Raw genomic sequence first — 16,314 nt, 5'->3', positions numbered from 1 at the left:
GGGAGACATCTTGGGGGTGTGTTTTGGGGTGGGGGGAGACATCTCTGGGGTGGTTTTTTTGGGGGGGAGACATCCCCAGGGTGTGTTTTGGGTGGGGGGAGACCTCTTGGGGGGGGAGGCATCTCCAGGGTGTGTTTTGGGGGGGTCTCAAGGCAGGAGAGGTTGTCAGGACCCCCAAGACCCCCCCTGTCTCCCCCAGGAGCACCTTCACGTACGGCTCCTTCCTCAGCACCCAGGAAATCGCCTTCTCCGACCCCACTCCGGATGGCAAAGCCTTTGCCACCAAATATTGCCAAACCCCCAACTTCCTGGTGTACAATTTCCTTTCTGGCAACTGATGGGGGTTTGGTTCCCTGCTGAAGCTGAGGAGCTGACCCCAAAAAGGGCTCAATCCCTGGGGTTTGTTTTATTTTTCCTGCTGAGCCCCCTCCCCCAGGGGGGGGGAGCGAGGACGTCGTCACTTTGTGTACAGTTTGTGGGGTTTTAGTGCAGGTAGGTTGTGTTCTGCAAAGGAAGTTTTAGTGCAAATAACTTAAAAATTGCTTTCAAAGGTTTAATTAATATAAAAACCAACTACTTTATCCCCTCCCCTGCCACCAAAGCCCCCTGCTTGGGGGTCGATGCTCTGCTGCTCTCAGGAGGTCGAAGCCTCGCTCCAGGCACTTGCTGGGTTTATGCACAGTGATGTCTGAAACCTCCTGGCAGGGGGTAGGATTCTCCCCCCACCCCAAAATGTCACCCCCAGAGGTGTTTCTGCTCAATAAAAAACTGAAATGTTGCTGCTCCACCTTCTTTCTCTGCAGGGAGATGTTAGAGGGGTTTCCTGTGTTCCTATTTGAGGAGTTCAAAGAGAAGTGGCTGGAAAAAAAAAAAAAAAAAGTGTTGGAGCTTCTTTGTGTCCTGGGGTGGGGAATTTTACCCAACCAGGAGGGTTTTATTGAAGAAAACACATCCCAAGAGAATGTTTTGGGTTTGTTTGCTTGACTTCTGCCATGGTAACACCCTCTTGGGGTGAGAAAAACCTTCCAGGTGCTGCTCCTCCACCTTGGTGATGTCCTCCTGTTTGCTGGGAACACCAATCCTTGCCCCAGGGAGACCACACCCCGAGAGAAGAAAACTTTGCAGCCCCAGATTAAAACCCCAAACTATTTATTTTCAACATCTCCCCCCCAAAAAAAAACATTAAAAATAAAAAATGGAGTGGGTTCAACAAGGGGGATCCAAAGGGTTTTACCAACCACAACCATTGCACAAGTGCAGGAGGTGGCTCTAGAACTGAGCCAGAGCAAAGTGTCCCTAAACCAGGAGTGAGATCTGTAGGGGCTGAGGCTCAGTTTGAAGGACACAGAACAGGTCTGACCTACCAGGAGTAACTTTTCCCAATTCAAACCCTGAAATCCCTCACCAGGAGCTCCCCCTCTGAGGGATCTCCAGAGCTTTTACTCCTGGGACAGAGATTCCTCCAAGGTCTCCAGGATGGATGCAGCTGAGGGACGTTTCTTGGGGTCCTCGTTGGTGCAGACACAGAAAAGGTCAATCAGGAGCTGGTAGGATGGGTCCAGTTCCTCCATGTTGAGGGCTGGACGGGTTCCCAAGGCTGCATAGTAGGCATCTTCATCAAAGCAGTCTTCATCAAAGGATTCATCTGGAAAAGAGGGAGAAAGGAAGGGTGGGAAGGGTGGTGGGAGGTGGTTGGGGGCCTTTGGATCATAGGGATTTGCTCCTCTTTGGTTTTTGGGTGGGAAGAGACCTTTTGAGGTCATCTGCTTCTGCAGGGACATCTGCACCCAGAGGTCACCCAGAGCCCCACCCAGCCTCCCCTGGGATGGTCCCAGGGATGGGGCATCTCCCACCTCTCTGGGACACCTGGGGCTCAGCACCCTCAGTGAGAACAATTCCTCCCCTCTGTCCAGTCTGAGCCTCCCCTTTTAGTATCACCAAGTTATTTGGGTTGGAAAAGACCCTTCCCCAGCCCTGCCCATGTCCCTCATCCCCACATCCCCAGGGCTTTCTCTGAAACCCCTCCAGGCATGATGGGGACTCCAGCCCTGCCCTGGGCAGCCTGGGCCAGGCCCTGACAACCCTTTCCAGGGAGAAATTCTTCCCCAGCTCCAACCTAAACCTCCCCTGGCACCACTTGACTTGTGCCAAAAGTTCCTCTTCTCCCATCCCTTGTTCCTTGGGAGCAGAGCCCGACCCCCCCTGGCTCCAACCTCCTCTCAGGGGCTTGCAGAGAGCCACAAGGTCTCCCCTCAGCCTCCTCTGCTCCAGGATCAGCACCCACAGCTCCCTCAGATGCTCCTCACAACTTCTCCACACCCTTCTCCATTTTCCCCAGACCCTTCTCCATCTTCTCCAGCCCCTCCTTGTTCTCCAGACCCCTTCCCATCTTCTCCAGACCTTTCTTGTCCTCCAGACCTTCTCCATATTCTCCAGAACCTTCTCCATATTCTCCAGACACTCTCCATCTTCTCTACACCCTTCCCCATCCTCTCCAGACCCTTCTCCATTTTTCCCAGTCCCTTCTCCATGTTTTCCAGCCCCTCCTCCTTACTCTCCAGACCTCCTCTCTTGTCCCACCCCTTGTTCCTTGGGAGCAGAGCCCAGCACCCACCTCACTGCACCAACTTTTCAGTGTAAAACCATCACCCCAGCCCTGGTCCCTTTCTTCTCCTTTTCCCCAAGGCTCAGGTGCCTCCAATATTCCTCTGTCCCACTCCAAGCACCAATATCAGCTCCTGTTTGCCAGGTGGGATCCCAGCACCCAGCTGCAGCCTGGCAAAAGGCTCCAAGACAGCCCTGGAGCTGTGGGATGGAGCTGGGGCTGCTGTGGGGAGCAGGAGTCAGGCTTGGGGACATCTTCCAAAACCTCCTGGCAGGAATCTGGAGGAGCAGCTGGATTTGGAGCAGCTCTGTGCAGCTGTGCAGAGGAGCAGCTGGAGCACTGGGGGTCACCAGGATGTGTTGCCATCATTTATCATCTCCTGATGAAAAAGCTGAAGGGAGCTGAAAGCAGCCCAGCTCCCTGCACCAACCCCAGCTGCCTGCCAAGAGCCACCCAGGGGACCCCCAGCACTTTGGGGGAGGTTCCCCCCCGACCCGCTCCAAACCCCAAACCTTGCCAGGAGGAGAGGGGAGGGATTTAGAGGAGAAGTTTCTGCCCAACACCACGGAGACACAAACCTTCATCACCTGAGTCCTCCCCCAGGCTGAGGTGAGGCACGGACAGAGTCATCATTTCCCAGAGAGTCAGCCCAAAAGCAAAGATGTCAGCCCTGTCAGTGATCACCCCCGAGTCCTCCAGGGCCTCCTTGGGCTTCCAGGGTTCGGTTCCGATGTAGCACAGCTCCGGGTCACTGACTGCAAGGGAAGGGACAGCTCAGGGGGGGGAGGCTGCAGCTGAACCTCCTGCTTACCTCAGCTCTGCTCCAGGAGCTTGCAGAGCCCCAGATCCCTTTTTTTTGGTTTTTTTTTTGGTTTTTTTTCCCACCCGTGTTTTGGATCACCTGGAGGCAGCGATGCAGAGCCAGGGGGTTGAGGCAATTCCATCCCACCTGGAGTTGTGTGTCCAGTTCTGGAGTCCCCAAGAGCAGAAGGACACAGAGCTCCTGGAAGGTGTCCAGAGCAGAGCCCCTGAAATGCTCAGAGGGCTGAGCAGCTCCCTGGGAAGCCAGGCTGAGGGCTTGGGGTTGTTCAGCCTGGAGAAGAGGAGGCTCCCAGGTGAGCTCAGAGCAACCTCCCAATATCTGAAGGGGCTCCAAGAAAGCTGGGGGAGGGCTTTGGACACGGGGGGGTAGGGAGAGGACAAGGGAAATGGGTTAAAACTGGAAGAGGGGAGATTGAGGTTGGAGATGAGGAAGAAATTCTTGAATTTGAGGGTGGGGAGAGACTGGAACAGGTTGCCCAAGGAAGCTGTGGCTGCCCCATCCCTGGCAGTGTCTCAGCCCAGGTTGGATGGGGCTTGGAGCCCCCTGGGCTGGGGGAGGGGTCCCTGACCATGCAGGGGGTGGAATGAGGTGACCTTTAGGGTCCCTTTCTCCCCAAACCACTCTGGGATCCCCTGGCTGTATGGCAGCTGCTGGAAGGGGTGATGCTCCCCCAGGCTGTGGGACCCCACATCATCAACTCACAAACTGGGTTGGAAGGACCTTAAGAAATCATCTGATCCCACCCCAAAGGAGAAATCCCTGGGGCTGGGAGCCCCCTGGGCTGGGGGAGGGGTCCCTGACCATGGCAGGGGGTGGAATTAGGTGACCTTTAGGGTCCCTTTCTCCCCAAACCATTCCATGAAACCTCAGACCCCTCTCCAGTCACAGAGTGCCACGTTCCCTCTCTCCCTAGGGAATTCCTGGGTGCTCAGCACATCTTGGCTGCTCAAGAACCTTTCCCAGATCCCAGCCTGTCACCCCAAAACCCCCCCAACACTCCTGGGCTGCTGTTTCACCCTCAGCTGCAGCAGGGATGGAGACCCAGCACAGTTGTTGGGTGCCAGGGACCCACAGGAGGAGCCAAACCCAACTCAGAGCTGGGCCCTGACCCCAACCCCTGAGGTTTCAAGCCCAAGATGAATGCTGGGGCACTGCCTGCAGCTCCCTCCTTACAAAAGGGAGCAACAGCTCCTAAAAAACTGTCACAGAGCAACTTGTGAGGCTGTGGCAGACCCTGTGTCAAGCAGCAGAGGAGAAAACCTTCCTGTGATGAACCCCAGCACAGATTCCTGCTGCTCACAGCCAAGCAACCACACCATGAGGCATCTGCTTCTCATTTGCCTGAGGCCTTCACACCATTCCTGCTGGGCTCCTGCTTCCTCCCAGCCCTGAGAGGAAGAGCTGTGGATCTGATACCCTGGCAAGAGCATCTCCTGAAGCAGGGCCTGATCCTGCACCCACTGTGTCCTGGTTTGGGGCAGGATAAAGGGGATTTTCTGTCCTGTCCTTTTGCTTCCAGCTCAGTCTCTTGTCAGGAGCTGCACTTGCTGAAATGAACAGCAAGTTTCTCAGGCAGTGGCTGCTGCTGGGACTGATCCACTCCATGGTTATAGTTACAGCAGAACCAAGGAACTGCTCAGCTCTGAGCAACATTTTGCCCTCCAGAAGGAGAAAAGGAGTAAAAAGGCCCCACCTGGAACCCTCCCTTAGGGAGGAAGGGACAAGAGAAATGACCAGAATTGGCCAAACAGAGGATTCCATCCCATACACCTCATCCTCAGGAGAAATTGGAGGGATCACCAGGGTCAAACCCCTTCCTGCTTCCCCTTCTTCCCCTCTCCCTGTTTGTTTTGGCATCCTGGGAGGATTCCATCCCTTCCTCTGCCTGTGCTCCTGATCCATGCCAGCCTGAATCTGTGTGTTCCTGCCTCCAGCTCCCAACTGCTGCTGAGCCCAGGATTCCAGCCTGGACTTTCCCAGGGCTGCCCTGCAGCCTCAGTGGGGATGGGAGAGTTATTGGGGAGAGGGGGAGGAACCTGGGATCCATTTTCCTGTCTATTTGTATAGATTTAGCCATTTTTTTCCTTTTTAACATGACTGTTTCAGTCAAGCTGTGCAGTTCAGTTCCCAACCCATCAGTCTCTCTCCCTTCTTCTCTCTCCCTTCTTTATCAGGGAGGGGGATTAACAGACAGCTCCTGGTATTGGGTTTCACTGCCAGGGCACTGTTACACCCTGCCACACTGTCAAACCCCACTCCTGCCCACAGCACCCAATGTCCCAGCATGGAAAGGCACCAGAGAGACCTCAGAGATCTTGAAAAATTCAAGCAGGACCTTTTGGAGATCACCCCCAAGACAGAGCTTGGCAGCCACCAAGTGTTGCAGCCCCAGCTACCTGTCATGTTCTCATCCAGGGGCAGGGACACCCCCACGTCACAGATCTTGATGGCTTCAAAGTCACCTTTCACCACCACGTTGGAGGATTTGATGTCTCCATGGAGCAGCTTCTTATCATTGTGCAGGTACTGAGAGGCAGAGAGAGGAGGGGTTAAACCTGCTGGGGCTGCAGGAGAACAAAGCACCAGCTCCTTAACATTAAGCAAATTCAGCTTTAAAACCCCAAGGAAGGCTCAAAGCCCACCTGGAACCCCCACCCAGGGCAGTTTGTGTGCCCTGGGGGGGTGGTGGTTGTTTTGTGCTGAGTGCTGCAGTGACAGGGACAGACTCACAGGGGATCATTTGGGTTGGAAAACACCTTGAAGGTGAAGGAGTCCAACCCTTCCCCAGCCCTGCCCCATGTCCCTCATCCCCACATCCCCAGGGCTTTCTCTGAAACCCCTCCAGGCATGATGGGGACTCCAGCCCTGCCCTGGGCAGCCTGGGCCAGGCCCTGACAACCCTTTCCAGGGAGAAATTCTTCCCCAGCTCCAACCTAAACCTCCCCTGGCACCACTTGACTTGTGCCAAAAGTTCCTCTTCTCCCATCCCTTGTTCCTTGGGAGCAGAGCCCGACCCCCCCTGGCTCCAACCTCCTCTCAGGGGCTTGCAGAGAGCCACAAGGTCTCCCCTCAGCCTCCTCTGCTCCAGGATCAGCACCCACAGCTCCCTCAGATGCTCCTCACAACTTCTCCACACCCTTCTCCAGCTTCTCCAGCCTCTCCTCCTCACTCTCCAAACCTTTTCCTTGTTCTCCAGACCCCTTTCCATCTTCTCCACACTCTTCTTATTCTCCAGACCCTTCCCCTTCTCCACACCCTTCTCCATGTTCTCCAGACCCTCCTCCTTACTCTCCAGACCTTTCTTCTTCTCCAGCCCCTTCTCCATCTTCTCCAGCCCCTTCCCCAGCTCCATTCCCTTCTCTGGACACTCTCCAGCCCCTCAATCTCCTTCTGGTGCTGGAGGATGAAATTCAGCCTCCCCACCCCGAGGTCTCCTGCACCCTGAGGGATCCCTGCAGAGAGGAAGCAGTGCAGAGTGGGCAGCTTGGACTCTTCCATGGGTGAATATTCCTGGGTTTAAAGACAAGTGGCTCAGATGCTCCTCACAAGTTCTCCAGATCCTTCTCCATCTTCTCCAGCCCCTTCCCCAGCTCCATTCCCTTCTCTGGACACTCTCCAGCCCCTCAATCTCCTCCTGATCCTTTGCTCCAGGCTCAGTTCCCCCACAGCTCCCTCAGCTGCTCCTGGGCAGTTTCACCATTTCCTCAAGTTCTCTCCCAGCTGCAGCCTCAGGGCTGTGGCTGCTGCAGCTCTGGGACAGGAGGTACAGGAGAAATTGAGACTGGGACAAGAGGAACTTTTGGCACAAGTCAAGTGGTGCCAGGGGAGGTTTAGGTTGGAGCTGGGGAAGAATTTCTCCCTGGAAAGGGTTGTCAGGGCCTGGCCCAGGCTGCCCAGGGCAGGGCTGGAGTCCCCATCATGCCTGGAGGGGTTTCAGAGCAACCCCTGGGGATGTGGGGATGAGGGACATGGGGTGGGGGAAGGGTTGGATTTGATGACCAAAAAGGTCTTTTCCAACCAATATTGCCCTGTGATTCTCTTACTTCCACCTCACCCACCTCAGCCTGTTTCCCTGCTCAAACCAAACCCCCCAAGGTCTCTACAAACCACCCCAACACCCCCTCTCCAGGTGCCATCCCCACCCTGCTCTCCCACACCAAATTCCTTGGCTCAGCCTCTCCCTCCTGGCCCAGCTCCTGCTGAGCTCCCACCCACCTTCAGCCCCCTGGCCATGCTCAGGGCCACTTTGAAGATTGTGGCAGCAGGGAAGGGACCCAACTTCTTGGCACTTCTCTCTTCAATCAGGTCAGTGAGGGATTTTTCCCCCCCATACTCCATGGCCAGGCACATGCTCCCATCGTTGGCCTCGGTGAACGCACGATAACCTTGAAAAAAAATATATAAATTGATTAAAAAACCAATAAAAAGGTGAAAGAGGCAGCAGCATTCCAGCCAAGTTCTCCTCTGGGAGGAACCTGGATTTCCCTGGGGAGCTGAAGCCACAGGAATGTGCAGGGTGAGAGCAGTGAGGGCACAAAACTTGTTGAGATAAAGGAGGTGCCCACAGAGCTGGCTGCTTCTCAGGTCAGGTTTCTGTGCTGGGCTGTCAGGTGTTATCTGAAAGAAATAACATTTTTTGGAGAAGAAAAGCACCCATTTGGGGGCAAAAAGTCACTTCAAGGAGAAGAAAAGAAACAGGGAGAAGAAAAATAGGGCTTGGGGTGAAATGGGAAGAATTAGAGAACAACACATCCCAACTGGGAAAAAAAAAATACCCTAATTGGAAAAAAAAGTCCCAATTAGAGAAAAAATCCTAATTAGAGAAAAAACTTTCAAGTAGAGAAAAAGTCCCAATTGGAACAAAACACATCCCAGGTTTTCAAGAACCTGTTCCTGAGCCAGGCCTGCAGGGCAGAGGGGAGGGAAGGACTGCTCCCCACTTCCCTGGGTTCCAGCCTTGGGCACCAGGTAGAAAATCCTAATGGAAGTAACTTCATTAGCATATAATTAACATATCATTAGCATTTCAATGTCCTGTGGCCAAATTAAAGAGTCACCCACAGGCTGGAGGGGTCCCTGCCAGGGGGACAGCTTTAAACTGAGCTGGGAGTGGTGGTAGGATGAGGGGGAAAGATTCCAGCTGGGAATCTGGAAAACTGGGAAGGGACTTGGGACAAGGGCCTGGAGGGATGGGATGAGAGGAGGGGAAAGGGTTTGCAGCTGGGAGAGGGGAGATGGAGAGGAGATCTTGGGCAGGGAGGGAGGGAGAAATTCCTTGGGGTGAGGGTGCTGAGCCCCTGGGTGCCCAGGTTGCCCAAGGAAGCTGTGGCTGCCCCATCCCAGGCACTGGGATCCCAAACCCCTCTGGGATCCCCTGGCTCTGGGATCCCAAACCCCTCTGGGATCCCCTGGCACTGGGATCCCAAACCCCTCTGGGATCCCCTGGCTCTGGGATCCCCTGGCTCTGGGATCCCCCTGGCTCTGGGATCCTCTGGCTCTGGGATCCCCAGGCTCTGGGATCCCCTGGTTGTATGGCAGCTGCTGGAAGGGCTGATGCTCCCCCAGGCTCTGGGACCCCACATCCCTGTTCCTCCCCCCTCCAGTCAAACCCTTTTTAGCCCCAAATAGTTGTGGTTTTGTTTGTTTTTTTTTTTTAGCCCCAGCTTCAGGGTTCCCATTCCTTTATTCCTGCTCAGCTCCTGCTCAGGTTTGGGGGGGTCACAGAGGGGGTGGGATGGTTCAGGGATCTCCCTTTGCTATGGGATGGCCCCCCAGGAGGAGCTGGGGGGGGTTCCTCATCCTCAGCTGGAGCAGTGGGAAGCTGAGTCCCATCTCCTCTGGGAGAGGGGCTGACAGGGCAGGTACTGCTCTGTGCCTCAGTTTCCCTCCCAGGCTGGGGGAGCTCCCCAGGAACTGCAGACACGGGGTGGTTCAAAAGAAGGATGGTTCAGGATGGTTAAAGAATGGATAAAAATGGTTAAAGAGTGGTTAGGAATGGTTGAAGAATGGTTACGGATGGTTAAAGAATGGATAAGAATGGATAAAGGATAAAAATGGTTAAATAATGGTTGAAGAATGGTTAAGGATGGATAAGAATGGTTCAGGATGGTTAAAGAATGGTTAAAAATGGTTAAGGATTGTTAAGAATGGTTAAAGAACAGATAAGGATGGTTAAAGAATGGTTAAGGATGGATAGGAATGATTAAAAATGGTTAAGAATGGTTAAGGATGGTTAAAGAATGGTTAAGAATGGATAAAGAATGGACAAAAATGGTTAAGAATGGTTAAAGAATGGTTAAAAATAGTTAAGGATTGTTAAGAATGGTTAAAGAATGCATAAGGATGGTTAAAGAATGGTTAAGGGTGGTTCAGGATGGTTAAAGAATGGTTAAAAATGGCTCAGGATGGTTAAGAATGCATAAAGAATAGCTAAAAATGGATAAGAATTATTAAAGAATGGTTAAGAATGGTTAAGAATGGTTAAGGATTGTTAAGGATGGTTAAAGAATGGATAAGAATGGATAAAGAAAAGATAAAAATGGTTAAGAATGCTTAAGAATGGTTAAAGAATGGTTAAGAATGGATAAAGAATGGATAAGGATGGATAAGAATGGTTAAAGAATGAATAAGAAGGGTTAAAGAATAAATAAAAATGGTTAAGAATGGTTAAATAATGGTTAAGGATGGATAAGAATGGTTAAGAATAGTTCAGGATGGTTAAAGAATGGTTAAAAATGGTTAAGAATGCATAAAGAATAGATAAAATGGATAAGAATGGTTAAAGAATGGTTAAGAATGGTTAAAGAATGGATAAGAGTGGTTAAGGATGGTTAAAGAACGGTTGAAAATGGTTAAGGATTGTTAAGGATGTTTAAAGAATGGCTAAGAATGGCTAAAGAATAGATAAAAATGGTTAAGAATGGTTAAATAATGGTTAAGGATGGATAAGAATGGTTAAGAATAGTTCAGGATGGTTAAAGAATGGTTAAAAATGGTTAAGAATGCATAAAGAATAGATAAAATGGATAAGAATGGTTAAAGAATGGTTAAGAATGGTTAAAGAATGGATAAGAGTGGTTAAGGATGGTTAAAGAACGGTTGAAAATGGTTAAGGATTGTTAAGGATGTTTAAAGAATGGCTAAGAATGGCTAAAGAATAAATAAAAATGGTTAAGAATGGTTAAAGAATGGTTGAGGCTGGTTCAGGCTGGTGAGAACACTGAGACTTCAGCCCCATTGCTGCCCCATCCTCTTTGTTTTCCAGGTGACCGAGGCCCCAAGGGAGAGAAGGGGGACAGAGGTGGTGGCACAGGTAAGGTCTCACTCCCTGTCAGCTCCTCAGCAAGGGTTTTGGAGGGGTCTGAGGGGCTCAGGGGGGGTTTTGGGGTCATCCTGCAGGGGAAGAGCAGGAAAGCAGCAGGACAGAGCTGGTGATCCCCAGGCTGGGGTTGTGCTGCCTGGGGAAGGAGGGAGCAGAGCGTGGGGGGGGGGCAGGGATGGGGCTTCAGGGTCCCTCCCAACCCAACCCAACCCAAACCACTCTGGGGTTGCAACACAAACACTGTCACTGATTTCTGTCCCTTCCCTGTCTGTGAGGACACTTCAGGAAGGGTGGGAAGTGGCCAGGGAGCAGCAGAAGTCTTCTGGAAATGATTGACAGCAAAAAAATGCCTGGAAATGTTTGCACTGTGAGAGGCTGAAACCATCTTCACCCTTCAGCCCCTGCCACTCGGGGGACACAAACAGAGCTCTGAGGTGGCACTGCCACCACCCAGGTGGCACCACCCAGCAGAAGAACCCGAAGAAAAAAAACAAAGCACTAAAAAGCAAACAAAGCCACTGCCTGCTGGGGAGATGTCAGAGGAGATAAGAGCAGAAATCAAACACCCCCTGCAGCAGCTGCCCCAAGCATTCCTGCCCCCCAGCCCCAAGTGCCAGAGCCTCCCCTGTCCCTCCCAGAGAGCAGAGAATCCCAGAATGGGCTGGGTTGGAAGGGACCTCAGAGCTCATCAAGTCCAACCCTTGAACCCTTGAGACCTCCCCCCTATGACTGGAGGGGGGAGGAACAGGGATGTGGGGTCCCACAGCCTGGGGGAGCATCACCCCTTCCAGCAGCTGCCATACAGCCAGAGGATCCCAGAGCCAGGGGATCCCAGAGGGGTTTGGGTGGGAAGGGACCCTAAAGGTCACCTCATTCCACCCCCTGCCATGGTCAGGGACCCCTCCCCCAGCCCAGGGGGCTCCAAGCCCCATCCAACCTGGGCTGAGACACTGCCAGGGATGGGGCAGCCACAGCTTCCTTGGGCAACCTGGGCAACCAGGGGCTCAGCACCCTCACCCCAAGCAATTTCTCCCTCCCATCTCAGCCCCAGCTCCCCTCTCCCAGCTCCAAACCCTTCCCCCTTGTCCTATCCCACTCCAGCCCAGCCAGGACATCACCTTATTCCAGGCCACCACTAACCCATGTCCCACACCTGAGAATCACAGAATGCTCATGGCTGGAAAGGACCTCTGAGATCACCAAGTCCAACCAAACAATTTCTCCCTCCCTCCCTCCCTCCCTCCCTGCCCAAGATCTCCTCTCCATCTCCCCTCTCCCAGCTGCAAACCCTTCCCCCTCGCAGGGTCCCATCCCTCCAGGCCCTTGTCCCAAGTCCCTCCCCAGCTTTCCTGGAGCCCCTTCAGGCACTGGAAGGTGCTCTAAGGTCTCCCCGTTGCAGCCTTCTCTTCTCCAGCCTCAACACCCCCAACTCTCTCAGCCTGGCTCCAGAGCAGAGCTGCTCCAGCCCTCCCAGCAGCTCCAGAACTGGACACTTACCCACGATGTTGGGGTGCTGGAGATCCTTCAGGATCTTGGCTTCTTCATTCAGTCTCTGCTGGTAGATGCTCTGCTGGCTGCTGGTGCATTTGGAATTAATTTTCTTCACAGCCCAAGGGGAACGAGAGAGCCCCCGGGGGGACCTGTGGGAAAAGCACTGCCTGAGAACCTCTGAGGGCAGCTTCTGCCTTTCTGTTGTAGGAATCCATCACAGAGCTGCAGAGGGATCCTGACCCCCCCCACGGGTGCTGTTCTCTCTGATTTTAAAGGTTTTTTAACTCCTTTTTTGAATCCTCCAGAGGTTTGGGATCAAGCTCTGCATCCTTCAGGTGGAGGAGGGGAGGCTGAGGGAGGGAGGCAGCAGAACCAAGACCCCAAATGTCTCAGTTCCAGGCCAGGAAAAGCCTGAGGGAGTTTTTCCCAAATCCATGGGGCTCCAACACCCCGGGGACAGCTGGAAACCCCCCCAGCTCTCCCTCTCCCCCCAGCCTGAAGGGTTAGAGGCAGCAGCAGAAGGTGGGGGAGGGCAGCACAGGCTCCCAGCTCCATCACTTTCCACCCCATCGATTGTTTTAGAGAGGAAAAAAGAAAAATAAAGCAGCAGAACCCAATTCCTGAGCAGCACCTCCCACCTGAAGGTCCCTGTCCTGGTTTGGGGCAGGATAAAGGGGATTTTCTGTCCTGTCCTTTTGCTTCCAGCTCAGTCTCTTGTCAGGAGCTGCACTTGCTGAAATGAACAGCAAGTTTCTCAGGCAGTGGCTGCTGCTGGGACTGAGCCCACTCCATGGTTATAGTTACAGCAGAACCAAGGAACTGCTCAGCTCTGAGCAACATTTTGCCCTCCAGAAGGAGAAAAGGAGTAAAAAGGTCCCACCTGGAACCCTCCCTTAGGGAGGAAGGGACAAGAGAAATGACCAGAATTGACCAAACAGAGGATTCCATCCCATACACCTCATCCTCAGGAGAAATTGGAGGGATCACCAGGGTCAAAGCCCTTCCTGCTTCCCCTTCTTCCCCTCTCCCTGTTTGTTTTGGCATCCTGGGAGGATTCCATCCCTTCCTCTGCCTGTGCTCCTGATCCATGCCAGCCTGAATCTGTGTGTTCCTGCCTCCAGCTCCCAACTGCTGCTGAGCCCAGGATTCCAGCCTGGACTTTCCCAGGGCTGCCCTGCAGCCTCAGTGGGGATGGGAGAGTTATTGGGGAGAGGGGGAGGAACCTGGGATCAATTTTCCTGTCTATTTGTATAGATTTAGCCATTTTTTCCCTTTTTATCATGACTGTTGAAGTCAAGCTGTGCAGTTCAGTTCCCAACCCATCAGTCTCTCTCCCTTTTTCCCTCTCCCTCCTCTCAGTGCTGAGCCCTGGCAGGTCCCTCACTCACCTCCTCATCAGGTAGACATTGACCCCAGTGCCATATCCCAGCTTCTGCATGAAGGGAGAGGCTGGGATGGTGACAGGGACAGGGACAGCAGCTCCATCTGCAGGGGAGGAGAGAGAGATCCTGTGAGAGCCCTGGGGAGCAGCTCCACACCTCCAGCTTCAGGGAACCTGCACATGGTTTGGGTTTGGCTTGGCCACTCAGGGCAAGGGAGGTGGGGAAGGGGCTGGAGAAGAAGGAGAAGGGGCTGGGAAAAATGGAGAAGGGTCTGGAGAGTGAGGAGGGGCTGGAGAGTGAGGAGGAGGGGGTGGAGAACATGGAGAAGGGGCTGGAAAAATGGAGAAGGGGGTGGAGAAGATGGAGGAGGTCTGGAAAAGATGGAGAAGATGGAGAAGGGGACAGAGAAGATGGAGAAGTGTCTGGAGATGAAGAAGGGTCTGGAGAAGATGAAGGAGGGTGTAGAGAACATAGAGAAGGTTCTGGAGAACATGGAGAAGGGGCTGGGAAAAATGGAGAAGGGTGTAGAGAACATGGAAAAGGTCTGGAGAACAAGAAAGGTCTGGAGATAAAGAGTCTGGAGAAGATGGAAAGGGGTCTGGAGAATAAGGAGGGGCTGGAGAAGATGGAGAAGGGTGTGGAGAACATGGAAAAGGTCTGGAGACTAAGGAGGAGGGGCTGAAGAACATGGAGAAGGGTCTGGGAAAAATGGAGAAGGGTCAGGAGAAGACAGAGAAGGTCTGGAGAAGAAGAAGGGTGTGGAGAAGATGGAGAAGGGACGGGGAAAAATGGAGAAGGGTCTGGAGAAGATGGGGAAGGGTGTAGAGAACATGGAGAAGGTCTGGAGGACAAGGAGAAGGTTCTGGAGAGTAAGAAGGGTGTGGAGAAGATGGAAAGGGGTCTGGAGAAGAAGGAAAAGGGTTTGGAGAGTGAGGAGGAGAGGAGGAGGAGGAGAAGCTGGAGAAGGGTGTGGAGAAGTTGTGAGGAGCATCTGAGGGAGCTGTGGGTGCTGATCCTGGAGCAGAGGAGGCTGAGGGGAGACCTTGTGGCTCTCTGCAAGCCCCTGAGAGGAGGTTGGAGCCAGGGGGGGTCGGGCTCTGCTCCCAAGGAACAAGGGATGGGAGAAGAGGAACTTTTGGCACAAGTCAAGTGGTGCCAGGGGAGGTTTAGGTTGGAGCTGGGGAAGAATTTCTCCCTGGAAAGGGTTGTCAGGGCCTGGCCCAGGCTGCCCAGGGCAGGGCTGGAGTCCCCATCATGCCTGGAGGGGTTTCAGAGCAACCCCTGGGGATGTGGGGATGAGGGACATGGGGCAGGGATTGGACTCCATGATCTCCAAGGGCTTTTCCAAGCAATCCCATCCCGTGGTTCTGTCCCAGAGCTCTGTCAGTGCCCTGGAGGGGGGGGAAGCAGGATGTGACACCCCCAACCCCCCCAGCAGAGCCTCTGGTTCCCCCCCAGCCCCTCTGGGACCCCCCTGGGCTCAGGGCTGAGGAAATCTCACCAGGTTTGTCCCTGGAGATGGGGTTCTTGGGAGACCTGAAGGCTTCCATCTGTGCCAGACTTCCAGCTCCCTGCACCTGAGGGCAGAGACTTCAAACCCCCCCCCCCGGGGAAAAAAAAAAATTATAAATATTATAAAAAATTATAAAAATATATAAAAAATTATATATAAAAAAAATCACTGAAACTGCATCCATCTGGGGCTGGTTTGGAGCATGGAGGGGGAATGAACCCCAAAGTGGGGCTGCTCTGGAGTGGGGGGGTGAGGAAATATCTCCCAGGTTGGTCCCAGGAGAAGCCCCCCCAGCAGGGGTGGGACTGAGGGTCCCAGGTGGGGGGTGAACCCCAAATTCGGAGGGGGGGGGGAGACCCTGATTCCAGCTCTGGGGGGTCTCAGAAAGAGGGAAGGGGGGGGTGGGCAGGAGAGGACCCAGTTTGGGTCTCTGGGGGTGGGGGTCCCAGTTTGGGGGGATGGGAGGGGGCAGAGGATGCTTTGGGGGTCCCAGTTTGGGGGGGGGGTTGTGGGTGGTCTCAGGTTTTTTGGGGGGAGATGAGAGTTCCCCTGAAAATTACCTCAGGGCTGGGAACACCCCAGAGGTGGGGGGGAAGCATCCAGAAGCCCCCCTGGGTCTCACCTCAGGGTTTGGGGGGGTTATTATTGGGGTTTTGGGGGGGGTATATCCCAGTTTGGGGGTGTCAGAGCCCCCCAGGTCTCACCTCAAGGTTTGGGGGGGCCATTATTGGGGTTATAGGGGGTCATCTCCCAGTTTGGGGGTGTCAGAGCCCCTCCCAAATTACCTCAGAGCTGGGGGGGGGGGGGGGGGTCCCAGTTTGGGAGGGGGGGCTGGTCCCAGGTTTTTTGGGGGGGGGATTGGAGGCCCCTCAAATCTTACCTCAGGGTTGGGGTGGGGGGGGAAAGGTCCCAGATGTGGGGGGGACACATCCAGAAGCCCCCCCGGGTCTCACCTCAGGGCTTGGGGGGGTCACTATTGGGGTTTTGGGGGGGGAAAGGTCCCAGTTTGGGGGTGTCAGAGATCCTCAGGTCTCACCTCAGGGTTTGGGGGGGTCACTATTGGGGTTTTGGGGGGGTTATGTCCCATTTTGGGGGTGTCAGAGCCCCCCAGGTCTCACCTCAGGGCCGGGGGGGTCCCAACCGCCGCCGCCGTTTGAATCCCTCGGGCGGGAACTCCGC

General features: G+C 53.9%; 2 protein-coding genes across 4 annotated transcripts in view; one reads left to right on the top strand and one right to left on the bottom strand.

Moving 5' to 3' along the window:
* ESCO2 (establishment of sister chromatid cohesion N-acetyltransferase 2) overlaps positions 1-774 on the top strand; it is a 26,174-nt gene extending 25,400 nt beyond the window's left edge. Inside the window, exon 11 of the mRNA XM_071742343.1 lies at positions 200-774. Coding sequence (XP_071598444.1) covers positions 200-338 — 139 coding nt within the window. The 3' untranslated portion in view covers positions 339-774. The remainder of the gene's footprint in view (positions 1-199) is intronic.
* Positions 401-16,314, bottom strand: PBK (PDZ binding kinase). Of its 3 annotated transcripts, none has more exons than XM_071742356.1 (8): positions 16,254-16,314; positions 15,124-15,212; positions 13,629-13,725; positions 12,247-12,389; positions 7,644-7,813; positions 5,825-5,954; positions 3,184-3,360; positions 401-1,645 (listed from the first exon to the last, which is right to left on the bottom strand). In XM_071742356.1, the coding sequence occupies exons 2-8, from the start codon at positions 15,170-15,172 to the stop codon at positions 1,440-1,442; spliced, it is 972 nt and encodes a 323-aa protein (XP_071598457.1). In that variant the 5' UTR covers positions 15,173-15,212; positions 16,254-16,314; the 3' UTR covers positions 401-1,439. The 3 variants fall into 3 exon arrangements, with proteins under 3 accessions (XP_071598457.1, XP_071598459.1, XP_071598458.1); XM_071742358.1 differs by having other exon boundaries at positions 13,629-13,719; XM_071742357.1 differs by having other exon boundaries at positions 15,124-15,199; positions 16,254-16,313.

This window comes from Heliangelus exortis, chromosome 3 (genome assembly GCF_036169615.1).
Source record: "Heliangelus exortis chromosome 3, bHelExo1.hap1, whole genome shotgun sequence".
NCBI lineage: Eukaryota > Metazoa > Chordata > Aves > Apodiformes > Trochilidae > Heliangelus > Heliangelus exortis.
This window is presented reverse-complemented; position numbering and strand designations above follow the sequence as displayed.

Excerpts from the sequence above, each read along its gene's own strand:
- PBK (XM_071742356.1), bottom strand. The coding sequence starts at position 15,172 with ATGGAAGCCTTCAGGTCTCCCAAGAACCCCATCTCCAGGGACAAACCT. Across the intron at positions 7,814-12,246 it reads CCAGCACCCCAACATCGTGG|GTTATCGTGCGTTCACCGAG; the intron begins GTAAGTGTCCAG and ends TTTTTTTTCAAG. Across the intron at positions 1,646-3,183 it reads GGAGGACTCAGGTGATGAAG|ATGAATCCTTTGATGAAGAC; the intron begins GTTTGTGTCTCC and ends CCTCTTTTCCAG.